The sequence below is a fragment of the Lampetra planeri genome, chromosome 28 (genome assembly GCF_965212315.1).
Source record: "Lampetra planeri chromosome 28, kcLamPlan1.2.h2, whole genome shotgun sequence".
Lineage (NCBI taxonomy): Eukaryota > Metazoa > Chordata > Hyperoartia > Petromyzontiformes > Petromyzontidae > Lampetra > Lampetra planeri.
The window spans coordinates 11,605,876-11,632,669 of NC_136134.1; the positions used below are offsets into that span (position 1 = coordinate 11,605,876).

General features: G+C 57.7%; 1 protein-coding gene across 1 annotated transcript in view; it reads left to right on the forward strand.

Annotated features, from left to right (window-relative positions):
• Nucleotides 1-16,688, forward strand: part of LOC144728468 (paired box protein Pax-7-like) — a 101,210-nt gene extending 84,522 nt beyond the window's left edge. The window contains exons 8-9 of the mRNA XM_078607934.1: nucleotides 10,642-10,906; nucleotides 13,218-16,688. Coding sequence (XP_078464060.1) covers nucleotides 10,642-10,906; nucleotides 13,218-13,336 — 384 coding nt within the window. The 3' untranslated portion in view covers nucleotides 13,337-16,688. The remainder of the gene's footprint in view (nucleotides 1-10,641; nucleotides 10,907-13,217) is intronic.
• Nucleotides 16,689-26,794: the final 10,106 nt, after the last annotated feature.

Sequence of the window (26,794 nt, forward strand, 5' to 3'; positions counted from 1 at the left end):
GAACGCGCCGAACGCTGGCAGCATCCGCCGATGTGGAGACTAAAATTAACGCGCGAGAAAGTGGATGTTCATTACGGGTGCCGCGGGCCGCGCTCCCGTCGAGAGCACCGCGCGGATCTCGGCAGCACCGCGCCTCGTGGGAGCCACTTCTGTGGCCGGTCTTGTGGGCCTCACCTGCGGGCCTCACTTGGGGGCCTCACCTGCGGGCCTCACCTGCGGGCCTCACCTGCGGGCCTCACCTGCCGAGAGCTGCGGGCCTCACCTGCCGAGCATCGTCTCCCTGTTGAGCCCGGTTTGTGCCGGGGCGACCGTTTGATTCCCGGTGCTGCAAGTGGAATTATCTTCATTTTCCTTTCTTCATCTTTTCCCGTTGAATTCCTCAGCAGATTTTGCTTGCGGTGCAAGTGCAGGCGTGGTGGTGGGTATCACGGCGACGACGACGACGATGATGAGGCTGATGATCTATGGGTTTAAGTCACACAGCAGGAGACGTTTGGGAGATTTCCCCGTCACGTTGCTAGCGCCTCGGCCTGCCGCCCCCATGCCACCATCTCTCCGCTGTCAAAACACACAGAGAGAGGATCTTTTATTCGGCGCGGTGATGAAAGAAACCCCAATTCTGCTTGCGGGATAAAAAAAATGAATAACACAATAAATAATTAAACGGCGGTCACACAGCCAATCCCGAAATAGGTTGGCAGCATTATTAAAGCGGGAGGGAAACAATAGACAATTTTATATGTTTTTTAAAAGAAATGCCCAGAATTCAAAACGCTGTGCCCCGGAGCGAGCAGTGTGACTGCTCGCTGGCTTCTATTTGTATTCCTCTCTCCGTGAGAGCTGCCGGGGTCTGCTGCCACCGCTCCGCGAGGAATCTTAGCGCGTGCTATCCCCGCCTCTCACTGGCGCCCTTGTTCTCCTGCTGCTCGCAGCCCTGGGCAGAGGCACGTGAACTCGCCCAGTGACGGGCACCGCCCGCCCCGTCCCCAATGCGCACCCAGCCCCCCCCCCTCCCATGTACCCCCCACCAGCCCCCCACCCTTCCCATGTACCCCCCACCAGCCCCCCCCTCCCATGTACCAACCCCGCCACCCGCCCGCCTCGATACCTCTTCTTTCTCGCCGTCTCTGCGGCACGTGTCCCTCTGACGTGCTCTCACAAGTAAGAGGGGCACGCGACGGCTACCAGGGCTACTCGTCGTCACGAGCAGCAGCAGCAGCAGCTGCTGCCCACTGCTCGATGAAGCCCCGCGCAGGAGCGCGATGGAGCGTTCCGTCTCCACGGCGGACGCCATTCTGCGGTTCCCCTGGTCCCCCCCCGTCCCCCCCCGTCCACGTGCCCCGCCCGCTCACGTTCTCCGCACGCGGCCAGCGTGACGCCTCTGACTCGCGTTCCCTAATCCGCGTCGTGTTCCTCTCGCTGCCTCGTGGCGTACTCCCCGGCGTGCGCCTCTCCACACTTCTTTGAGAACTTTTCCGCGCCGCTTTTCCAATTTTGTTCCTCAACTCGTCCGCGTCTCTGATTCGCGCGCCTGAGCGGATCGTCGTGGGGGGGGGAGCGCGACTCGCGCGCCGGGGCCCCCTGTTGGCAGCCGCGGGGCGGCGAGAGCCCCGTCGTGATGCTCGGTCGACACGCGCGGGGAATTGGAAGCGGGTGGGCAGCGCGGGGCGCTCCGCCCTCGTGGGCAGCGCCGTGGCAAAAACTCGGCGGCCTTTCTGCCACAGTCCCAGGAATGTTTTTTCAGGTTAATTGATTTCGCTGGACATGCGCTTGGGAGGGGGGGAGGGGGCGATATGGAGGTCGGTCCGATCTGAGAACAGACCGAGAGTGACCTCACATCGACCCCACAGGCCAGGTCATCGCTGTAGGGCTCGCTGCTCCCGAACACTCGATACGGGGGCAAGCGTTCCCACTTGCCCTCCGCCCTCGTCCCTCCTTACCTCTCGCTCCTCTCGTTGCCGCTCTCCATTTCATCTTCCGTCCCTCTCCCCCTCCGAATATCTGTCCCCCTGTTTCTCCCCCTCTTTGTCTTTCTCCCTCCATCCCTCCCTCCCTCCTCGCCCCCCACCCCACGCCCGCGACCTCCCTCCCTCTCTGTGAATTGAGCCGCGTGGAGCCCTCAAAGAGCTCGCTAAATCTCGTTAAGGAGGGGTAACGGTAAATCTGCAGCCCATTACGCCTTGCCCCAGGGCCACTGGCAGAAGGCACCAATCCCAATCGCTATCTCCGCGCCGCAGAAGGCCGAGATATCGGGCCGCTCACACCCGCTCGCTCGCTCGCTCCCTCGCTAAAAAGAAAAGATGGGGTGGCGGTGGTGGTGGTGGTGGCGGGTGGGTGGTGGGGGGCAGCAGCAGCAGGGGAGGTAGAGGCAAGATTTTGTGGATGTGTCCAAGCACAACAAGCGCGCCGCTGATGGCTGTCACGCCCTGGGTAAGCGTTCCTGTGCTCGCTGCGCGCGCCGCTGGAGCCCCGCCAAAGAAAACCCAAAGCCGCTTCAGCCTTAATTACACTTCCTGAGACCTGACAGATTTTTTTCCCAATTTCTACGGTAAAAACAATAAATGTAAAATCCCATTTTAAGACGTAGTTTGATGTGTTGGCATTTTTTTCCCCTTTCTTTCTTTCTTTCCGCAACCTTTATTTTTTTTCATATCCCGGATTGTCACAACCCGTTAGGCGCCCGAGCCATGCCGAGCATCGCGAGAATCGCGGTCGTGGCCACGGCGCGAGCGCGGATCGTCCGCGATGCCGAAGCCACCACGTTGCCCGACCCCACGAGCGGCGCGCCGTGCTGCCACCACGTTGTCGCCAGCGCCACCGCGCTCGGGCGTCGTGCTGGAAATGGCTCGCGGTGGTGGCAGCACCGGGCCTGCTCGCGGCGGAGACGCACGCCACACGATGGACGCGGTTCTGGGCGTGCGGTCGAGACGCGTGGCACGGCGCGTGGCACGGCGCGTGGCACGGCACGTGGCACCGCCGCTGCGCTCGCGAGCGCCCGTGGAGCGCTGCTGCTGCGGCGTCGGAGGCGCCCGGACCTGGCGACGGTGACGCTGCCTTGGTTTGCGCGAATGTGTCAAGCCGGGCCTCTTATTAACAGAAACAATTTAATAAAACTGTAGAATGACCCCCATGTGTAATAATGTCATGGCGATGTGGAGGTTTTCACCGTGAGGTCACCTGATTTGTGGAACTGCGCATCCTGCACGCCCTCGCAAACGAGATGCTGCAACTTCAGGGATGGTGTAATATCTCAATAAATAAATACAACTTCTAAATCCGTTCCAGGGCACGCACCCGCCCTCGGCCCCGTGCCCGCAGGGGGCACGGGGCCGAGGACCAGCGCGCCTCATCGCAGGCATCGCCCCTCCGCCCCCTCCGCTCGTTACCCGGTGCTGAGCCCCCGCACGTTTTGTCACGAGCTTCCCATTTTCTTCCTTTGTTTTCAAACTGGCGGCGATCGTCGCGAACGCTGCCGGCGTCGTGGCCACGCAGCGATGCCCGGCACGCCAGGGTTCACGTGCGCCGACTCGCATGGGCTCGCGTCGCTGTCGTCACTGTAGTTGTTGTCGTTGTTGTCGTTGTTGTTGTTGGTTTAACTCCCCCCGGTGAGCACGCAAGGTGCCTCCATGATTCGTCAATGCGCCCGAAAATTGCCTCGCTTTAATTTCTTGCGGCGGAGGGTGGGTGGGGGATTGATCTCGTCGTGTAAGCTCGCGATAATCGGTACGGAAATTAAAACTGGTAAGCCAACTGTTTCGGATTTATTTAAACAATTTCCTGTCCGGCCCTTGAACAAATGCGCTCCTCTCGCCATGCAGAACAGACCGTGTTATTACAGCAAACACGGCCCCGCACAATGGAGCGCTGATAATAGCAGTCGCACCAGCGCTCCTCGCAGCGCACCTCTTGTGAAGTGCAGAGCGAGAGAACGCGCCGAGTGGCAGCGAGAGAGGCCCACCGCTGCCAGGGGGCCCGGACAAAGACTAACTCTGTTCGACTGTGTTGGATTCAATTAACGGCCAGGGGTGATTTTTCTTTGGGGGCGGCGGTACAGGGAGGGGGAGGAGAGTGCGGAGGGAGGTGGGGGAGGGAGGGGTGCTGGGCTCTCGTGAACCGAGGGCTGACGGAGCGCGGTGAATTTGAGGTTGGGACGCGAGGGAGGAGAACCGGGTGGCTCAGAGGCCGGAGGCACGAAACCAGGGCCGCTGGTTCCCGGTTCCAGTCCGGGTTTTAACGACCGCCCCCGATTAAACCGGGACCTCTCACGCGGCGAATTCATGTTCTCAGCCCGGTCACCGATGACTGCACAAAAACTCCATCTCCGAGAATTATAAATAATGGTTTGTCTGCCGCGCTACACACGGTACCCTGGTGGGCCGGTGGGGAAGTTCTGCCCCCTACTGTGTGGAACACAGGTCACTTGAAAGGACCTCAATAAGTAGCTCTGTGATGTCTGCTTCCGTGGGCTGTTCTCTAACATTTTGTGAGGGGGGCGGAGGTGGTTTACACGACCGTGCAATATTTCCAGATGGATTCTTTATCTCGTGACGTGATGCCGAGAGCGCAGTTAAAATACATTTGTGGAAAAGTAAAAACGGTCAAGGAGTGGTGGGGCGAGGGGGGGAGGTCCGTGGCGGACGTGCGGCGCTGGATTGGGAGGTGGTGTTCTAACCACCGCTCGCGCTCGCACGGCGACTCGCATTCTGCTCGGTCTCACGTGTCCAGGAATGGATGTTAAAAATCCCCGCAGAAATATACGGTGTTTGTAAATAAATAAATAAGCGGCCTGCCCTGTTACAGGAACACGTGTTGAAAGAACAAAAGTGAGAGAAGTCGGCGCAGAGAAGCCTTCGCGAGCCGCCGCTGCAGACCCGACAGCTCGTATTAAAATCTTTTATTTTATATTTTATATATTTTTTTGAGACGGGGAAATTTTTTGGCCGTGCCTGAAAATCGACGCCAACAGTTTTGTAGCGCGGCGCTGTCAGTCAGCAGCGGCACGAGGAACACGGAATTCATTCGCGGCCCGGCTCGGATTACCTCCGTTACACGTGTTGGCAATATTATGGTTCCTCGTGTTACTGTCGTGGGCTTTTATGTGCTGCTCGCCGCGCCCCCTAATGAGAATCGATCTCAGTATTTTCTTTGAAAAAAGGAAAGTGCCAAAACTTCTCGCCTAATGGCTTTGGGTTGTTAACACGTTTGGGAGATGTTTTCTGGCCCACCCTAAGTGATTGAGTCATTCGCCCGCCCCGCCCGGCCCTCTCCAGGCCTCTAATCACGGCCGAAACGCGCCCCTCGGAACGGAACGCGTCGCAGCCGCTCTCGACGCTTGGACACTCGCGGACCTGGAAATTCCCAGCTCGGTTCCCGCGTCGTAATAATCCGCCGGCGGCGATGAGATGTTACGTGCATCCAACGTTGACACGGAGCCTTCGGGGTCCAATTTGCGATTGTCGGAGGTGGCGTTCTCGCGCTGCGAGATCGAACGAGCGACCCAACGAGCGCTGGCTGACGGACAGGGCACGTAGCGCGAGTCAATGATCCAGAAATTATATTGTCAGCACGAGCTGGCTTGGCAGCGCGGGCCCGAGCGTGGGGAGGGGGGGGGCTGCACGTGCGGACGATGTGAACGTTTTCAGCGTCTCCGACGCTTGAGACAAATTGCCCGGCCCCGTTCTCGTTTCCACGGAAATACATCTCAGCCGGGCGGGGGCCCTGAGCCCCGCGACCCCGAGTTCGATTCCAGGTCGCGACTGCCGCCGGTGGCCAGCGATAACCCAACCCGGCGTGGGGGAGGCCTCCCCCCGCGAGTCGCTTGAGGGAAACGCGCCGGAGCTTGTGATCGCGCTCGACATCTCGTCGGCCCGCGCCGGGGGCGGCGTCGTTTTCAGGTTACGCGCAAACCCTCGAGTGTTGAGCGGTGACAGAGCGGGAGGCGCGTTCGCACCGCGCAGCTTGACGGGAGCCCCCCCCCCCACACTCCCCTCCCCCCACACGGCTTACAGACCCCCCCCCCTGCAGCTGGACATTCACGTTCCTACCGAGAACGAGAACTCGACAAAAAAAGACACCAATTTCCTGCTGGCCCTTTGCAATAACCTGCTCGCTGGCTCCCTCCCCCTCCATGCCCCCCCTCTTCTCCCCCCTCCTACCCCCTCCTCCGCCTACCCCCCCCCCCCCGCTCCTCGTGCTTCGTTTAAGTTTCCGCTGCTCGGGGTTTGGCTGGGGGCGGGCACGAGGAGCGAGGGGCCGCCTCCTCCTCGCTCTCCACAGCGCATGAAATAGCTTCTTGTTGTGCGGAACGGTGAGGCGGGGAGCGGTGAGGGGGGGGAGCGGTGAGGGGGGGGAGTGGTGAGGGGCGGAACGGTGAGGGGGGGGAGTGGTGAGGGGGGGAGCGGTGAGAGGGGGAGCGGTGAGGGGGGGAGCGGTGAGGCGCTCCCTCTCCAGTGGTACTTCTCTGGAGTGAATGCGCCCTGGTGGATGTTATTATGTCGCAATTGGATTTTTCTGCCAGGGTTTGTCTCTCTCCCCGCTCTCTCCTCTCTCTCTCGCTGTCCCATTGTTGTTTTTCGTTCTGCGTGGGATTAAAGGGGGAGGTCGGCGCTTGCCCACGCTACGCTACGCACGCACGCCTCGCTACGCACACTATGCTACGCACGCCACGCTGCTCGTGCGTCCAGCGGCTCGTGGGGGGTGGGTTGGGGGTGGTGGTGGGGGAGGTGGAGCGCTGGTGGGGAGGGGGCTGTGAGGAACGTCAGAATGTGAGCTGCCGCATTCCTGCCCCTAATTACGCGCGAGGTGTCAGGCGTGTGATGGGGGCTGGACCTTGCCCACGCTCGCGTTCGGCGGCTCTGCACTGACCGGAGCTGACAGCGGAGAGCTGAAATCAGCGCGCACACGTATCGCCTCTCATGGCACTCTCCCCCGCTCCCTCGCTCACTCACCCACCCACCCTACCTCTCATTCGCTCACTCACCCACCCTACCTCTCACTCGCTCACTCGCTGACTTTCCCTCCTTTCAAGTCAATTAAAAGCTCGGTAATGGCTCAAGAGCTGCTGAGTAGCTGACCCCATCACCCCCTCCTCCCCCCTCCTCCTCTCCCCTCCTCCTCCTCCTCTCTCCTCCTCCTCTCTCCACCTCGTCGTCGACGTCGTCTGCCAACCAGCCCAGGCACTAAAGCCGCACATGGGGAGAGGAAGGTGCACAGTGAAGGGGTGTGGGGTGGTGAGTGTGGGGTGGTGAGTGTGGGGTGCAGCGTGCGGAGTGCAAGGTGGGGGGAGCGGGACGAATCCACTAACGATTCTTGAATCGTGACCTTGAATCATTGCAATTCTTGGAATCGTCAGAGGGGGAGGAGGTGAGGGGGTGACGCCCCAGGCGCTTGTCGCGAGATGACTCCACGGGGACGTCACCGCGCCCTTCCAAGGCGCCGTCCCACGCCAGCGGTGCCGCCGCTTCTGCGGTGGCCGTGAGGCCGCATTGTCGCCCCCAGAGCGCGGTACAACCGCACACGTGACCGTAACTTTAAAGTCCTTTTTGTCATTGACGAAGCCTCCGACTCCGTGTAAACAACACACGCTCGTGTGTTCCCCCAGCTGATGAGTAGCCCTGGGTCGGGGTGAGGGGTGAGGGTCAGGTGATGCTCTACGTTGGTGAGGATGGGACCAGACGTCAGAGGCAGCGGGCGCCGTTGAGACCCTGGGCACCGGCCACTGCCTGTGATCGAAGCGGGTTCTCAAGTTCAGCGAGTTGATGGTCTCAGCCTGGTCACCGACGACTGCACAAATAAAATCCATCACGAGAAATGTGATCCCGTTGTTAATCTCGTTACATTTCAGCTCGGTTGTGTTTGGCGAGACCGCTGGGGCAGTGCTGCCTGCCCCTTGGGTGCGTGTGGACCAGAGGTCACTCGAAGGCATCTCAGCGACAGCTCGGTGATATCCGCGGGCCGCTCTCCAGCATGAAGGGGGGTAGGTCGGCCCTGCCCGGTAGCAGGCGACCAGGCCACAGGCGACTAGGCAGCAGGTGACCAGCAGGCGACCAGGCATAACGACGCTCGCTGTCCGTTGCTCGTCACGAGAGGGCTCTCTCCGCCCCTTCGCCACGGAGTCGTCAGCTCACCACCGGGCCACTTGCTCGGCGCTCAGAGTTATTTTTGGGAGCGTGTTCAGAGTCGGAGGGCGACTGGGGGAAGGTGAAGGGTTTTGTGGGGGTGAAGCGAGGGGGGGGCGCGTTCAAAGCGCGGCGGCGCTAGCGGCCGGGCAAGCGAGCGAGGGGCGTGCGGGCGAGGGCACGGGACGAGGGGGGTGGAGCGTGCGGCCGCGACGGGAATGCGAACTCGGGAGGAGGGAGGCGCAGAGGGCAGGGCAGGAAATGGGTCCTGAAGGCTGCTAAGTGGAGGACCCATGTGGAGCTGATTTGTCCGCGCTCTGCGCGTCGCCTGAGCGGCGATCGCAAGCGTGGGCCGTTACCACGCTCCCCAGCGTGTGTGCATGTGTGCGTGTGTGTGCATATGTGTGTGTGCGTGTGTACGTTATTGACCTGGTCAAGGCCTATGATACCTTCAGTAGGCCTGGGCTCTGGGTTGTTCTTCGTGCTTTCGGAGTCCCTGACCCACTGCTCACGATCATTAAGGACCTTCATGATGGTGAGCGGGCCCGGGTAAAACTACGTGGCAGGGAGTCGGAGCCATTCCCTGTTCACTTTGGAGTGCGACAGGGATGTCCTCTGGCTCCCACATTATTTAACATCTATTTAGACCACGTAGTTCGTGAAGCCTTCAATAACTGTACCGGAGGAATGTCCATCTGGTACAGATACAATGGGAGGCTGATCGATGCCCGGGTGCGGTCAAGGGATGGCTCCCTATTGCTCAACCATGTTATGTATGCCGATGAGCTGGTAATTGCTGCTCACTCAAAGGAGGAGTTGGAGGCGCTGCTGCTGAACCTGGAGTGTGCCACTAAGAGGTGGGGACTTACCATCAGCCCCACCAAAAACTAAGCACCTGCCTGGGTATTTTCTACCATCGGACGCTCCACCCCCACAACTCCCAATTAGTGATGGGGCAGTTGTGGAGAGTTCCCCATACCTGGGCAGTGTGCTCATGACCGGCTCCGGTTTGACAGCAGAGGTCTCACTCTGAATCCGTCGAGCGGCATTATCTTTTCTTCGGTTGCGTAATGCTGTGTGGAAGCTACCTGGTCTGTCTATCCGCACGAAGCTTCAGGTCTTCTCGGCCACAGTCATTCCCTCCCTTATCTACGCTTGCAAAACGTGGACCCCCTAGTGGAACATCTTCGCCGGTTAGAAACATTTAGGCTGGCCTCCCTACGATCCATTTTGGGTTTAAGCAGGCTGGATTGTGTGAGGAGCTCACATATCCTTGAAAGATCTGGACAAAGTCCCATCGGTGAGCTCCTCCGGCAGGCAAGGCTGCGTTGGCTGGGTCATGTAGCCCGCATGCACAGCCACCGCATGCCTTAACAGCTTTTGTTCGGCCGGATCGAGGGGGCTAAACGGGCGCGGCACGGGCTGGAGAAGAGATGGAGTGATGTGGTACAGGAGGATGTGGAGCTGAGTGGACTTGCCGATGACTGGTACCAGCGGTGTCAAGATCGGCCTCTGTGGAGGAGGCTCGTGAAGGACGCTACTGGCCAGTTGGAGGCAGTCGCCCTCCAACAACAACGGAGGGCGGAGGAGCAACGCTCACAACAATGAGCGGAGCGCCGAGTGGCTAAAGCACAGCAAGTTAACACAGTAGGGGGCACAGGTGGTGCATCAGCTAGTCATCTCAGTCGACCCGTGGCACCTGGGTCTGCCCCGTGACCTCCTGCCAGCGGGCGTTCGATACTTCACGTGGTCTCAACGTGCACATAGCCTGGCACAAGCGTCGTGGTAACGTTACCGCCACTTAGTGGCGAATAGCGGTTGTTGTTGTGTACGTGTGTGCGTGCGTCTGTGTATATGTGTGCGTGCGTGCGTCTGTGTATATGTGTGCGTGCGTGCGTCTGTGTATATGTGTGCGTGCGCTTGTCCGGAACATTCGGCTCGGCAGGGGGCTCGGGGCGCGAGCGGTGGGGTGGGGCGCGCGTCGTGAATTGTGTTCACGCTGCACCGTGGAAGCCCTGCAGCCACTGGAGGCGCTACACTCGCCACAGTGGCAAAACTCGAATTTGATTATTGCTTCAACTGGCGGGTGAATCATTGCGCAACGAGAGTATAACTACGACGTTATACATCGCAGGATCGGCGGCTCGCGGGTACACGCGTCGAGTCGCGAGCCTCGGGTCGAGGCTGGTGTGTCCTCATCAGCATGCCGCTCGAGGCGCTGCCAAGGTTAAGAGGAGAATCTCAGGTCTCGCAAGCCTAGCAGGTTTTGAGCCTGAATAGCACCTGAACGAGTGACCACTTTGCGTAACGGGCGCTATAGGCTCCTGCGTAGCTACGCTGCCAGCAGCGAGTGGCGCGATCCACGGTGACACCTCACCTCGTTGATCCCCCCGACATCCGCACGGATCCCAACAAACTCCCCCCCCCCCCCCCCCGCGATACGCACAGCTCACCTCGGCCGCCGCGACCACGCGAGTTGACGTCCCTCCCGTTCCGTCTTCCCCCCCCCCGCACACCTCGGCAGATGATGGGAATCCTGGGCAACCCGTCGGCCATGCCCCCGCAGCACGGGCAGGAGTACTCGCTGTCCCCGCTGCCCTCCTCCGGCCTCGTCGACCACTCCTCGGGCCTCTCCGCCAGCTGCAGCCAGCGCGGCGGCGGCGACGGCATGAAGCACGACGGCAGCGGCCTGCCGCCCTCCCAGGCCTACTGCCCCGCTACCTACGCCGCCGCCGGATACGGGCTCGAACCCATGCCCGCCGCCTACCAGTACAGCCAGTACGGACAGAGTAGGTACTGCCACCACTGCCACCACCGCTGTCACTGCCACCGCTGGGCGCTGCCGCCCATGAGGAGGGCGGCGGCGGCAGCGTGGGTGTGTTTGTGTGTGTGTCTGTCTATGTGTGTGTGTCTATCTGTGTATGTGTGTGTGTCTGTCTGTATCTGTGTGTGTCTATGTGTGTGTGTCTGTCTGTGTGTGTGTCTGGGGAGTGGTCGTGCAGGGGTTAGCGCGTTGTACTGCAAACCCGACGACCCGAGTTCAATTCCCGCTCACGGCCAACACGACTCAGCCTCAAATGAGTACCTTGTGCGGTGTGTAAACATCGTCACTGGGGAGACAAAGGCGGTCGGGCGTGGCGCTGGGCACCCCATCCCCCCATTTGCCATGCCGGCCTTCATAGGTGCTCGCTAAGAGCACTTGCCCCAAGAGTCTGTTAAAGGGTTTATATGGGGGACCTTTGTCTTTGTGTAGGTGAGTAGAGAAACGTGTGTATGAGCTGAGTCTCCGATGTGGGTCCGAGATTCGGCCACGGCTAACATCAGTTGCAAGTGAAATCTTAACCAGTTCTGAGTCTCCCTTGGGTAAACTGAGCCTTAAATGAATACCTGCTGTGCTGTGTGAACATTAGCACAAGGGTGACGAAGGTGACGGGACACGGTGCTGCCCACACCACCCTCTCGTAGGTGCTCGCTAACAGCACGTGCGGTAAAGAGGGGATGGCTGCGTGTGTGGGGAGCAGCCAATGTGGTTCCCGCACCGATTCCGTGGCCAGGGGCATGCCGTGGCCACCCCCTCGGCCTTTTCTCCAGCGGCTCGGCCTAAACGGTCGGACCGTGGAGACAAAGGGGCCAGGCGTGTGTCTGCGCTGCCCCCACTTAGCCCCCGTGTATTCTGCCAGCCTTAAGGGGCGCTCGCTAACAATGCTTTGCCCCAACAGGATACAAAAAGGGCTTAACTCAGGCCCCTTTATCTCTGAGCGTCGATGATATTGTTTTGCTCGGGACGCGAATTCGTAGCCTCACCTCTTCATCCCACAGGCACCTCGGTGCTACCAGCGGCAATTTGGCCCTGCAACTATCATTATGAAAAAGAACGTTTTGGGCTCCGGAACTCTGCTTACTCGCTGATTCGCTTGCATTGAACCAAGCTGTGAATAAAAAAATTTGACGAAAAAAGTCGCATAAACAAACCGATAAACATAGTTTAAATGATTTGACAAAATAAATACATTTCGTTCCCGAGCGCCGACGATAGCAGCGACAGTTGTAATAATAAGAATAATAAAAGCGCAACAAAAACCTCTCCCTTTCTCCCGATAAAGAAGAAAGGTTTTGTTAAGACGGCTATTTTTCAGGCCCTGTAACCTTGTGAACCCGTCCTATAAGATCACTTCCAACCCCGGCAGCGTGGGCCTCTCCTCTCCCCTCCTCTCCCCTCGCTCGCCCAGTGATGTCACTCACCCCCTCGCGACCCCCGGGCAGCCCGGGGAGCCGAGGTCAGGGGGTCGCGTGGGACGCACAAAGGCCCTGAAAAGGGGGCGGCCCCCTGCGGAGCGTGGGCCGAGGTGGAGGCCACGGGAGGGGGCGTGTTTAATGAACTCTTGGAGGAGTAGTTTATCAGGCCTAACGGAGCGCCACAGGAGCCGCCGCTTCCTACTGATGCATTGTGCCCGCCGCGCCACAGGTCAATTAATAATTGGCCTCCTCGTGGGGTTTAAACTGGCTTAACTTTTCTTTCTTCACAGTTAGGTAAACATTTTTTATCAACAAAAAGAGAAAGAAATATAGAGCTTTACTCTTTTCGCGGCTAAGTTCACGGGCTCGTTCCTCTCTGCCCCCGCCGTCTCTCTGCTTAATTCCCGACCTCAAAGAGCTCCTTCTGCAGTAATTCCTTAAATAGCCAAGCGTCGAGTTTGTTTTTGAAAGGCTCGGCGCTCGGGACTGCGAAATCCCGGCATCTGTGCACGCCCGCCGCGGCGGACGTGCGGCCCGGCTTCATGACGAGACCGCCGCCCCCACCGGCCACCTCGTGGTTTTTTTTTAAAGAAACCACAGCTCTCAAAACTTATTTTGCATTCCTGTGTTTCACATTTAATTTCCTTGGTCACAAGGACTCGAAACAGCGGTGAACCTTTTAGCCACAAATGCCGTCCCCGCGTTCATCTTTACCCCAAAATCCCCCACGCATTTCTCCTCGAGACTAATGCGCGGGTAATGTTTCATAGTTTTGTAAATTCATTTACGCGGGGTCCTTTTTATTAAAATCTTTTTCCCCTCTCTCCCCACACCCCCCCCACCTCCCTGGCTTCTGTTCCGCAGCTGCCGCTGACTATTTGGCCAAGAACGTGGGCCTGGGCAGCCAGAGGCGGCTCAAGCTCGGCGAGCACTCGGCCGTGCTGGGGCTGCTGCAGGTGGCGGAGACGGGGCAGGCCTACTAGACGGGGCTATGCGCCGCCACCCCCCGCCGGCACCTCGTCCGCCCCGACCCGCTCCTCCTCGCTCCCTCACTCGCTCGTTCACTCGCTCGCCCGGCCGGCCCCCGCACGCCTCCGTGCCGCTCGCCCGTTAACGCGCGAGGACGCCGCTCCGGGCTGCTCCCTCCGAGTTCCTCGGTTCTTTTCGTCGTCGGTGTTTTTAATTCGTCCATTCCTGCCGTGTCACCGGGCAACGTTTAGCAGAGGCGCCGGCGCGGGCCGCCCTTCCCAAAGCTCCCGAGTGACGACCTCGTCTCGGCGGCGCACAGGTGCCCATTCCAGTTCGCAAGCCGTGTGCATTTTTGAAAAATTCAGACATTCCCAGCCACAGCGTCTCCTCACTCCAGTGAGCGTGGGGCAGTGTGCTCTTCTTTGCCGATGGCTTGGAGCCGTTGGTGGAAATTCCACATTCCCGGGGCAGGTCCCGGTCTATCGAAATGGCGACCAATTATTCACTTCCCACAAAATCAATGCAGAACGTAACGCAGCTTCTTTACCCCCGAGCAGTCCCCGGAAACTGCCGGACCAAACGTGGGCGACCGACGCCGGGCGCTGCGAACCTCTCCCCCCGCGGCGCTCGGTCGACCGCACGCCACTCCGGGGGAACTCGGCGACGTGCCTGCTGGCGTAGAGAACCCACAGGTCCCACCCTGCCACTACCACCTGTGATGATGATGATGATGGCGATGGTGTTGGCTCGTTGGACAAATAATGACAGGGACAGCCGACGCTCCGTGCCGAGAGGGCGAGATGCTATCCGTGTTACCGAATAGCAAAAGAAAAACAAGCAAACATTTACGAAAATAAATAAATTTAAACAAAAAGTTGCTCGATATGATGGCTCAACGCAGTTGGAGATTTGCATCAACAGTTTGAGAATGAAAGAGGGCCTTGAGAAGAAATGTTTTTAGACGAACATAGCTGAAGGCGCCACCGCGTGAATCGGCGTGAAATAGTCGCCGAGGCGGCTGCACCGCGTCGCCAGAGGAGGAGCCTCATCAGAATAATTCCCATTACACACCTCCTCTTATCGCTTCTGCGCCATCGGGCGGGCGGGCACACGCCACGTCTGAAATACTGAACGCCTGTCGAGCGAGCGTCGCCTGGAAATGGAACTTTCGGCGAGCGGCCACAGACCGCCTTCGCCACGTCGCGGCCGGCCGGCCTGCAGTCGGCGCTCACGGCGTGCGCCGCCTCTCCCGCAGACCAAGCCCTGGACTAACTTCTCACCAAGCCTCGTCGCACGCCGGCCAATTTGGTTGAGAGTTGTTCTTCCGCTCGCGTCGCTAAACGCTTGCGTGCACGTGCCGATGTCATGTGTTTGGCCGTGTCGGGTGGCGGAGGGCCTTTTGACACGAATTTGTGCAAACATTTATTCTGTATTGGCTGCAACAACAAAAAAATTACGCTTGCTTAAACGCGTAAAAAGGTTCAACGCGGCGTTACCAGCGCCACATGTCGGTACAAATCAGTTTCCTGCCGCCCGACGCACGGTGCCAATCCGCGGGTTGTCCGTGTCGAGCCTGGATGGGTGGCGGACCGAGCTCAAACCCTCCCCGCAGCGTCCACGATCTTCTCACTGCCGGTTCCCTTTCCCGATCGCCGACCAAATTGGGGTGTCGTTTGGGAGCGAGCTTGGGGGTTTTTATTCTGGCCACGATTCTGACCGCGCCACACAGCGGGCAGGTTTCGCTCACCGGGAGAGAGCGGTGGGCACGTCGTTACCTCGTTAACCCTAACGAGGTAACGAAATAACGACGAGCGGGCGGCCCGGCTGTCGGAATGCGTGGAGGTGGGAGAGAGAGAGACGCTCCTGGAACCGGGCGCTCCGCTCTGCATTGCCCGGCGGGGCGTGAGACGTGGAGCTGTTCAGCTTTTTCATTCCATTTACCGAGCGTCCAATATTTTATACGCTGTGTGTGTACGTGTGAGCACGCATGTATATACACAGTGCGTATATATGTATGTGTATGTACATATGTATACAGCATATGCGTACGTGTGTACATGTGCGTCTGTGTACGGTATATCTATACACGCGCGCATAGCCAATGTGCCGATGTGGTATGTTTTGAACGTATAAACATTGGTGGTGGAACAACAACAAAAAACGTCGTTTGAGAAAATCACAAAAAAAAATCATCCGAATTTTTCTCCTCGGACGGCCGCCTGCGGTGGCGTGGCCCCGAGTGGACCAACATCGCCACCGCCACTGTCGTGGTGCATCCCAGGGAGTTGCTCTCCACCCCGTGGAGATTCGCGCTGTTCCATTCTGGAGTGGGGGAGGACGGAGGCCAGCGTGGTCCGGGTCTGGTTTACTGACTCATCTCGTGTTGTTGTGTGCTCGGGTTCAGAGGCATTTAACGGAACGAGATCCAAAATGACTTCTGCCTCGGTGAATGGGGGAGCGTGTTGTTTTTGTTTGTTAGCGTTTGTATGTGCACAAAGACAAAGATCCCCCGTATAGACTTAGCAGACTGTTGGGGCAATTGCTAACTTTTGAAGGCTGGCACGCTACACAAAGGGGTGGGTGGCCAACACCACGCCCGGGTTACTTTGTCTCCATTCGTAGCGACGTTTACACATCGCACGAGGTACTCATTTGAGGCCGAGTCGACCTAGGGGAGGACCAGGACCGGTTCAGATAATCGTCACTGGTGTTGGCCGTGAACGGGAACCCATCCCCTCGTGTGCCGTGCCCGCATTCATAAGTGCTGCTCGCTAACAGCACTTGCCCCGACAGTCTACTGAGGCCACACGGGGATCTGTGTCTGTACGTACACGCGTGCGCGTTCCTCTGTTGGAAGTCGCCGCGAAGCTGCCCCCACTTCGCCAGCCTCGCGTCTCGGAGCGGCGACATCCCTCCTCCCTCGTGGCACCCACCGCCTCTTGTGAGATATATAAATAATAAAGACAACATCGCTGGTTCTAATTCCTTACGGAACCTTGGGAGTTCCGCTGTCGAAACCGTAGCGAGACAACGTGAACCTGTATTTCCATTTGTTACAAAATTATTACCAATTTTGGATGATGATATTATTATTGTGAAAGTTCCTTTGATGCGGCTAGCAACAGCTTTTAGAATGTATAGAGGCGTTACTTTGCAAATGTACAACAATGTTGTTGTCCCGTGGGACTTGGTGGTGTGTCCACACGCTGCGCACAGGAGGAGCGAGGTGGGTGAATCCCCCCATCCGAACTCTGCCGCAGTCCCGCGTGCCGTAGCGAGACACACGGCCCGTGACGTCTCCGTTGTCCCGCCTGCGCGTGCGTGTGCGCGTGTGTGTGCGTGTGTGTGCGTGTGTGTGCGCGTGCGTGTGTGTGTGTGCGTGCGTGCGTGTGTGCGTGTGCGCGTGTGTGTGCGTGTGTGTGTGTGTGCGCGCGTGCACGTGTGTGTGTGTGCGCGCGTGCACGTGTGTGTGTGCGCGCGTGTGCGTGTGTGTGTGTGCGCGTGTGCGTGTGTGTGTGCGTGCGTGCGTGTGTGCGTGTGCGCGTGTGTGTGCGTGTGTGTGTGTGTGCGCGCGTGCACGTGTGTGTGTGCGCGCGTGTGCGTGTGTGTGTGTGCGCGTGTGCGTGTGTGTGTGTGCGCGTGTGCGCTCTTCTTTTATATTTGTTTTGCTCGTATTGTCCACTCCCGAGACTCGGCGAACGACCTTGGTGACACTGTAAAAGTTGTAAGTAAATATACTGTATGAAGCAGAGACAAACACTCCACGCGTGTGACGTCTTTCGGCACACCACAGGGGGGTGCCGACGGCCACCCTACTACGCCCGTGTGGGGGTGATTTCTGGGGGGGGGGGGGGCTTATTTAAGAGTGATTAGTGACTGCCGCTGCGATGGACATGGACCATGCCGGTTATTATTTGTGTGTTTTTCTTTGACCGTTTGTACCGAGGTGAGACCGCCGCCCCCCGTGCCCCCCCCTTGCCCCCCCCCCCCCTCCGTGCCCCCCGCGACACAACAGCCGTGATTCCGTCTCGCTCTTTGGCGTCATCCAAACGGAATCTCACCGACCCCGGCTCCATGTGTGCCCCCCACTGCCCCCTCCCCCCCATAATCCCCACCCCCCCTCCCCCCGCGCCGTGCCTGTACATATATGTCCCTGTAATTTATTCCGTGTTGCTAGATGGTGTGTGTATAGCAAGCTGCACTTGCATCCCGGCTCCGCCGTCCGTCCGTGCGCCCCCCACGGCCTGGCCCCCCCCCCTCCTCCTCGCCGCTGGTGGCTGCTGCTGCCGCCGCTCTCGCGACGACATCATGGGGGGTGTGGGGGGGGGGCTCCACCCCGGGACCCCCCCCCCACCCCACGCCTCTGTTTCTCTGTAAGCCCCCCTCCCGCCCCGTCCACCACCCCTCTCCGCGTTCACAAATAAAAACCAAGTCTTAAGCATCGACCAAGTGGAGTCTCTCTTGGGCTGTTTTGTTGTTGTGGTTCTCATCGCGTGTCTCCTCGCATCATCGTTGACATCAGCAAGGAGCGCCTCATCCGTCGGTCCCAAATGAGGAATCGCAGAACGCATCGAGCCGTCTCCCTCGCCGCGGCGAGCAGAACCTCAACATCGGTTGGCATCGCGCTCCTCAAACCCTGAACTAGCTGCAGCTTCTGCAGCAGCAGCTGCTGCTGCCATCACGCACACGAATAGACGTGCAGCGCGCCGTGTTCTTGTTTTCATTGCTACAGAAGTTCGTGGTTCAAAGTCCGGTGGCCGACCTGGTTAATACTGCGCTGGTGCGTTAACCGAAACAACATCACCACGCGCCGTCTGCCTCGCAGTGCGCCGTAAAGATCCCGTGAGGTCGTCTTACACAGGTGTCGTGGTTCAGAGGACACCTTCGCATCGCTCTAGAAAAATATAAAAAATATATCTGCTCATCACCACTCAATAGCGCTCCCCTACTACACAACGTGTCATCTTCGGGTGAGACTCGTGCTTGTACGACTTCCAACTAACATCTTAAATATCACCGTGGCTCGGTGATATGTGAGTAGGGCCCCGTAGCAGCGGCGCTGGGAGCTGCGTTGGGGTTGGAAAGACCCCGATGCAGCCTGGACCAGACGATTGGGGCACTTCCGATTAGCACTGCTGGCTACGTAGGTCTGCCCAGTGCTGATGTTTACACATCACACCAGGCACTACATTTGAGGCTGAGTCGACTTAGGGGAGGCCCAGGGACCAATTCAAATATTCGCCGTGAGTGGGAACTCGGGTCGCCGGCAAAGCGAAGTGCGATAACCACTGCACCACCTCTCCCGACCATCGACACGTGCAGACGCGCTGTCACAGACACGCCCGCCCGCCCGCCTCTACCTGGACAAGCACAGATGCATTCCGACGCAGAGAGAGACTCACCCGACCATCGTGTTGTTAGCGAGCAGATATCACGACACACACGCTGTACACACAGACACGCATACATATACTGAAACAGACACAACGACACCAACTGCTCCCTTCGTGACGGCGACATCACTACAACACGTGTGCCAGGCTATGTGCACTTTTATGCCGCGTCAAATGTCAAGGCTCGCTGCTGGCACGAGGCCACGAGACAGACCCAGGTGTTCTGGGTTGACTGACCGAGATGACTGGCAATGCCAGCAGACACAAAGACAAAGATCCCCCGTGTAGTCTGAACAGGCTGCCGGAGTAAGTTTTAGCGAGCACCTATAAAGGTCGGCACAGCACACGAGGCGGTGGGTGGCCAGAATCACTCCGCCTTTGTCTCCCCAATGCTTTGTTTTACACATCGCACCAGGTACTCGTTTGAGGTTGAGTCGACCTAGGTGTGGTCCAGGACCGGTTTAGATTTTCGTCACCAATATTGACCGTGAGAATCAAACTCGGGTCGCCGGGTTCGTAGCGCGGCGCGCTACCGCTACACGACCGCTCCCCACATATCCATACAAGATACAGACACACAAACACACAGATACACAGACACACAGCCACACAGATACAAAGACACACAGATACACAGACACACAGATACACAGACACACAGACACACAGATACACAGACACACGCAGACACACAGATACACAGACACACAGATACACAGACATACAGATACACAGACACGCAGACACACAGACACACACAGACAACCACACAGACACACACAGATACACGGATACACATATACATAGACCAGGACCATCGTCACAGCGATGGCCACGGTGGAAACTCTACGCGGGCCTCTTTCTCACGAAAGGGGAGGCGAGAGAGGCCGCATCCCGGGACGCATTATTTATTTATTTTGCGCAACAACAACAAAAAAACCTCACGGAGCCGAAGAGCGTCGATTTAGCAGAGCGCGAAGTAAGGATCTGACATCCACCACCATCGCCCCCCCCCGCCCTCTATCCGCACAGCTGTTGCTGAGAGGCGCTGGCTCTGGCTTTGTGTGCTGCCAAAGAGCCCCGATTCTCCGCGCCCCCGTGAAGCAGGTGTCCCGGACACGTCGCCCCCACGATTAGGCGGCGGGATCCGCCGGAAAGGAGAAGCCAGGGCGAGGCGCGCGCCGCCGACTCGGGGGGGGGGGGGGGGAGACGATTGCGGACAGCTACGAGGGGAAATTGCCGAGACTGGAATGTCTGATTAGGGATGAGGAGCCGCAGATGACAAATTCAATTTTGCGCACGCGGCCGAGGCGTGGGAGGGAGGTGCGAGCCACGGGCTGACGACGGGGGCGGTGGGAACTCCGCAGCCGAGATGAGGGAGAGAGACAGAGAGAGACAGAGAGAGACAGAGAGAGAAAGACAGGGAGAGAGGCAGGGAGAGAGACAGGGAGAGACAGAGGGAGAGAGAGGCGGCAGGAGCTGATGGCTGATCGACACGAGCGAAGATGCACTCAGACGCAAGGGCGGACAGACAGCCTCACGCACGCACGAGTACTTTATAGACTCAAAGGCAAATGTCCCCTGCATAGCATTACCGCACTGCAGGGGCAAGTGCTGTTCGCGAGCGCCAATGACTGCTGGCACGGCGCACGATGGGGTGAGTGGCCAGAACCACGCCCCCGGTCGCCTTTGTCTCCCCGGTGGCGATGTTCACACAACGCGCCGGGTACTCATTTGAGGCTGAGTCGACCTATGGGCAGGCCCCTGGGTAGGTTTAAGTTGTAGAGGCCGGGAATCGAACCCAGATCACGGGGTTCGTGGCGCAGTGCGCTAGCCACTGCACGCTGACTGACACCGACACACAGGGACATTCACAGCGAATCACAGATACAATCACAAACATTCAAATGCACGGTTATGACTCAACACACACAGGCCGTAACTAGACACAGGCACACGCGTGGATACAGACACCCTTACAGACACACGGACATACATTACATACACACAGACAACACACACATCGGGTCTGTACCACATATACACGCTTAACAGGCACACACGAATACACTCAAACACGTAAACACACACACATACATAAACACCTCTCCACATAGACACACATAGGCACACGTACACACGTACGCATGCGCACAGAGAGACACACTAATATACACATAGACACAATCACGCAATACACATCGACAAAGCACACACGCAAACATGAAAACAAATAACAATCACTTACACATAAATATAACACACAGACACCACGCTGGTTCCATAAATATAGCACACAAATGCATATAAATATAACATACACATAGCACATGGACAAAACATACTTATAATACACACACCAGACTGCCTTCATAAATATAACACACATACGTATAACACACACATCAATATAACACACATACATATAACACACATGTACAACACATACATGTAACACACATACACATATATGTAAACATAACACAGCCAAAGATCCCCTGTTTTACGCTGAACGGACAACTGGGGCAAGTGCTGATTGCGATCACCTATTAAGTCACGGCGCACCATGCCAGGCTGCCTTTGTCTCCCCTGTGCCGATCTTTACACATCGCACCAGGTACTCGTTTGAGGTTGAGTCGACCTCGGGGGACGCCCAGGACCGCTTCAAATATTCGCCACTCTCTGATCGGTCGTGCGCGGAAATCGACTCCCGGGTCCGCCGGGTTCGTAGCGTCGTGCGCTCGTCACTGCACTGCCGCTCCCCACAGAGTTAGAACACTCGACAACAACCAACGTTAGCAGCTAAGCGGCGCTTGTGCCAGGCTATGTACACACAGACGAGGATCTACAGTCCTAAACAGACTGTTGGGGCAACGACTTTTTGTGTTTAGTTTGTTGTCCTTCCCCCGCACCTCCGATTAGCACGATTGGCTACGTACGATGCGAAAGAAGTTCAACATACAGTGCATACGCACATACATTAGCGAGCACCTATGAAGGTAAACACAAACTCACACTCTCCCCGTTGGCGACTAAGTGGCGCTTGTGCCAGGCTAGACTGTGAGCGAGCATCCCTCTCCCAGGGAGATTCGCGCCTCGAAGCGAGCAACGCGTTGCGGATCGCGTGGCACGGGAGTCGCCACGCCACGGGACGCGACAACAACCGCGCGTGCCCGACACGACTGCTTTGTCAATCCACTCTGGACGCTTCGCGACCAAATCGCCCTGAATGCGCCTGGTGTCGTTAAATATCCGACACTCGGTAGGGTTGAGCCTGATTGGTGCTTGGGGTGGGTGGCGGCCACCACTACCACCACCACAGCCACCACCACAGCCACGACCGCAAGGGCTTGCCAGGTGTTGTAGGCTGCCAGGAGACGGCAGTGCAAAGTGCTGGGTGGTTCTCCGGGGTTCTCCGCTCCCCTCCCCACACGGAACCACGCGCGCGTCTCACGACTCGATGGGAATTCGTGGCCAAACACCCCAACGTGGCCAGACCCCTCTTTTACGGCGAATCATGGGACTAAGCGAGGCTTTGGCCGGGTAAATAATTGTAATTATTCTCATTATTATCCCACGGACCTTTTTTACGCTCAAGACTAAAGACTAATCCTCGCACCTTGCGTGTTTGGGGTGGGGGGTGTGGGATTGCGGGGGGCTGTCTCGCTGCACCTGTATTTCGGCTGACAAGTGAAAGAGGAACACAAACACACGCGCGCACGCACACACGCGCATTGTGCGCTGGGCAAGGCAAGAGATGAGCGCCAGAGACCGCAAAAAAAAAAAACCCAGATCCCATTGTGGCTCCCGAGTCGAAAAAATCTCTGTGACGAATTCCACAGTCGTGCACAATCGCTCCGAGCAGATTAACGCCGAATCTGAAAACGCGGCCACCTTTGCACGCTCGATTCTGTGGGATGGATCGCGTTTCCAACTGATCAGCTTTTGGCAATCAGGCTCCCCGCGCCCCCCCCCCGCCACCCACTCGCCCCCGTCAAGTCCGCGAGCCCCCCACACTCCGTCCCTCTCCCCACCCTTCCCTCCCCCTCCCCAACCTCCTCAATCCGCATGCAGTGCTGCTTGCTCCCCCCCCCCCCACAAGCCCGCCTCCTCGCCTCTCCTCCCCACCGCTGCTCCACCATTGCCTCCAACAAAGACAAAGATCCCTGTATAGCCTTGACAGACTGTTGAGGCAAGTGCTATTAGCGAGCAGCACCTGTGAAGACCGGCAGGGCACACGATGGGAGTAGGTGACCAGCACCACGCCCGTTCCGCCTTTGTCTCCCCAATGGCGATGTTTACACATCGCGCCAGGTACTCATATGAGGCCGAGTCGAGGCCCAGAACCGGTTCGGATAATCGCCACTGGTGTTGTTGGCCATGAGCGGGAATCGAACTCGGGTGGCCGGGTTCGTAGCGCAGCGCGCTAACCATTGTTCCGCCTCTCGATAAATACGAACACACGAACGCACACACGCGCCATCTGCCACTGGCCCTTCCTTGACTCCCGTGGCGGAATAGAACGAAGGGGACACAGCGAGGGAGACGAGGTGGGAGACGAGGATGACAGGTGGAAGAAATGACGTCGGAGGCGGGGAGCGGATTCATTAGGGCTTGTGCCACTACCTCCGTTATTCCATCTCCACGCGCTAATCAATTAGCAAGCGTGGTGTTCGTGCGTCTGTGTGGTTTAGCCGTGGGGATACAAAGGCGGATGCATGGATCCTACGTGGCGCTGCCGCTTACGCCTCCGCTTCACTCCACGTGGATGTGACGCGTGTGGAGGAACAGGTATCCACCAATAGCAGCCCTAAGATCGTAAATGTCCCTCTGACTCAGCATCCCTCCATCTCTAATAGCAGCGCTAAAATCGCAGCAGTCTATAGTGATGACCCTGATCGTATATTTACGACCGAAACACCGTCCCACACCCCCACAACATGTCGGTAATGTAAGGAAAAAGACGTTCAAGATGTCACACCTTAAGAAGTTACCACTGCTCTGCACAGTGAGAAAAAGTGAGCATCCCCTGAACCAGATGGAATAACCGTGGCCGTCATCAAACAAGTTGGGCCAACTGCTGGCATAAACTTCTCCTTATTGAGAACTTTCACAGCAATGGAAATACCGGAATCTTGGAATGATGCATTATCATTTGTTCTTCTGTTCTGTGTGTATGTTGAAATTATTTCCAGCCGTACGTAATCAACCGTGCCAATGGGAACTGCGGGGGAAGGACAACTAAACAAACGCAATACAATAAAATATATAAAAAAAACGTTAGTCAACAACACTGTGGCCTTATAGGGAAGAATACCGTGGCGAGATGTTAACTACCTCGCCTGGTGCACAGGAGGTCGTGGGTTCGATCACGACGCTGACGCCTGCTGCTGTATGTTTGGAGTTTGCGTGTCTCTCTCCCCGTGAGTCGCATGGATTTTTCTCCGGGTCCTCCGGGTTTTCCCTCCCCATTTATAAACATACGGTTAGAGTATTTGGCCGCTATAAATTTCCACACAAGCCGATCCTGTGCGGCCAGGTAGCTTCTGAAAGAGAGCTATGTAGCTCAGTGGGCCTGACCTGGTAAAATACAAAATAGTTTAATATATAATAGGCGACGTTTCGGGCAATGGTCATTTTTCTTCATAGCAGGGAAGATAGATACAGAGCTCACTTAATAAAAGGACATTTTTGTTGACGGACGTAACCGGGAAACACATCACAGAAGGGGGTTTTATTTATGGAGGTTGATGAAGATGGAATGGGGTCAAAATAATGAGTTGCGGGGTGGATGAGAGTGGGGTGGAAGGGGGCGTGCGGACACGTGCACTTGGTCATGGGGGCAACGCGGCATGAGCCCGCGGAAGAGAGTTTTCGATCGTTCTGCGTCACCCACCAACAACTCACGCGTTCAGTCAGCGCAGTCAGAACAGCAGCTGAAGAGGGTGCGAGATGCGTGCGAGTAATGCCACTGCCTCGGCAGCGTTAGTCGTTCCGAACGGTTTCATCACGAGCGCGAGAGTCGGATTCAACAAGGCGACGATTAACGACGCGGATACTTTGGGTGAATCACGGTGTGACTTTGCATCGTGTTGGTAGATCTGTCCCACACGAGACGAACTTTAGAGTCGGAGCATCGGTCGTGAGCGCCTCGGGTGTAAACTACTGCGCACCGAGACCGTCTCAGCTGCTGCGCGTGCTCTCGGCAGGGTCCTGCCGCACTCTCGTCCATTTCAGGGACGAAGATGCGCACTCGACGCTCGCCACATGAACGTGGAATTCAACATCGCCACCGTCTCAGGTCCGACGGACGGAGAGGAACAGTGGCGCCGGGCGATGTCGCTCCGAGCAGGGGGCGTGCACCGAGGGGATGGGGATTGGAAGGAAGAGAAAGGTGGCGTGACGGGGCGGGGGGGGGGCCGTGCTGAGGGGGCCCCGAGGAATCCGTGTGCCCGGCGGGCGCTCTGGCCCCATCGAGTTTGATTTCATGCTTGAGTCCCGGCGGTAACAGGATTTGTGAAGAAGGGTGAGAGCCTCCCTCCCTCCCTCACCACCACCACCACCGCCACCGAACTATCTCTCCTCTCTTTCCAATGCCACTTCTTTCTCTCCTCCCTGCCCTCTTACCTTTTAATAAACAATGCACAAATTACACGCAATCTCTAAAAGGGGTATTTAATTGGTCATACGACATCGTCATCATCATAAAACAATGAAAATGTTAAATCAAAGAGTTTACACAAACTATAATCCGCGCGCATGTAGCCAACAGCACGCAGCGAGGCCAGACGACTCGTGCCCAGAGCCTTCCCCAGGAGAGTGAAGGGCGGGATACGGCATCGTGCCCCGCAGAGCCACGCGCTCTGAAGTCTTGCGGCACTGGGACTCTCCACCATGCGAAGTTCGACTCGCGACAAGAACCGCGCCAGGATCTCGGCGCAACGGAGGTCGAGACGTGTCGGTGGAGTTGAGTGAAGTTACGGCTGGAAAAGAACGAGACGGTCAATTGACTCGGGCCTGTGAGCAAGGCTGAAGCAACGGGGTGAATTTAAGTTAACGAAGACGAATGGGGCGCGTGGGTAACACGAAGCCCCGCCTGACACAATGCGCACAGCGAGAGAAGAGAATATCCCGTCTGTACTCTGCCATAGAGAGGCATTTAGATATATTGAGAACAACAACAACAACCCCGTGTTTGAGGAGCTCTGGAAATTCACACCTCTCGGTCCTCCATCCCCACTCTCTCCTCTACCCCCACTCTCTTCTCTCCCCACGCTCTCCCCACTCTCTCCCCGCTCTCCCCACTCTTTCTCCCCCCCCCCTCTTTCCTCCCTATACCCCCCAACCCCTCAACCCCTCTCTCTCCCCCTCTCTTTCTCCTCTCTCACCTCCCTCTCCCCGAGCGAGCCCCCCGGAGTGGGAGCGCACAATCCGGGGTGTGCATGCGTCGTGATAAGGGGCGAGAGAAGGAGCAAGAGGGGAGAGAGAGAGGGGAGAGGGAGGGAGGGAGGGGAGCAGCGATCTCGAGCTATCTGATAAAGACGACCGTGGCAGTGAGGCACGGGAGGAGTGTTTAAATATCTCAGAGGCGCCGCGACACTCAGCCGCGGGCACGGCAGCGCCACTCTCATTACCGCGTATCGATTTCTCTTCCTTCCTTCCTTTATTTATTTAAAAAATACACAGCAGCAGCCGGTGGTGGTGGCGGTGGTGGCGGTGGTGGGATGAGGAATTAAATCGCAGGGCGCCCCGCGCCGCCGTGCGAGGCGCTGTTGATGGGAACTCCGGGGGAGGTCAGCAAAGTTGCGGAAGCCTCGTGAAGAAGTCTTCTCTTCTCGTGTCGAGTCGCGCGCGCGCGCCTGCCCCCACCCCACCCCACTGGTGATGGTTTTGAGAGGGTGACTCAGCCCACCATCGTCACTCCGGGGTCGATAAAGAGGTTAACCACTTTTGTGAAGAAGTCGATAGTCGATGTCACGTGGAGAGACTCGCCTACCGCCCCGCCTCCCGCCGTAGAAACGTGGAATTTCCACCACTGATGGATTCGACAAGCGGGAGATGGGAGGCACCTCAATGCCC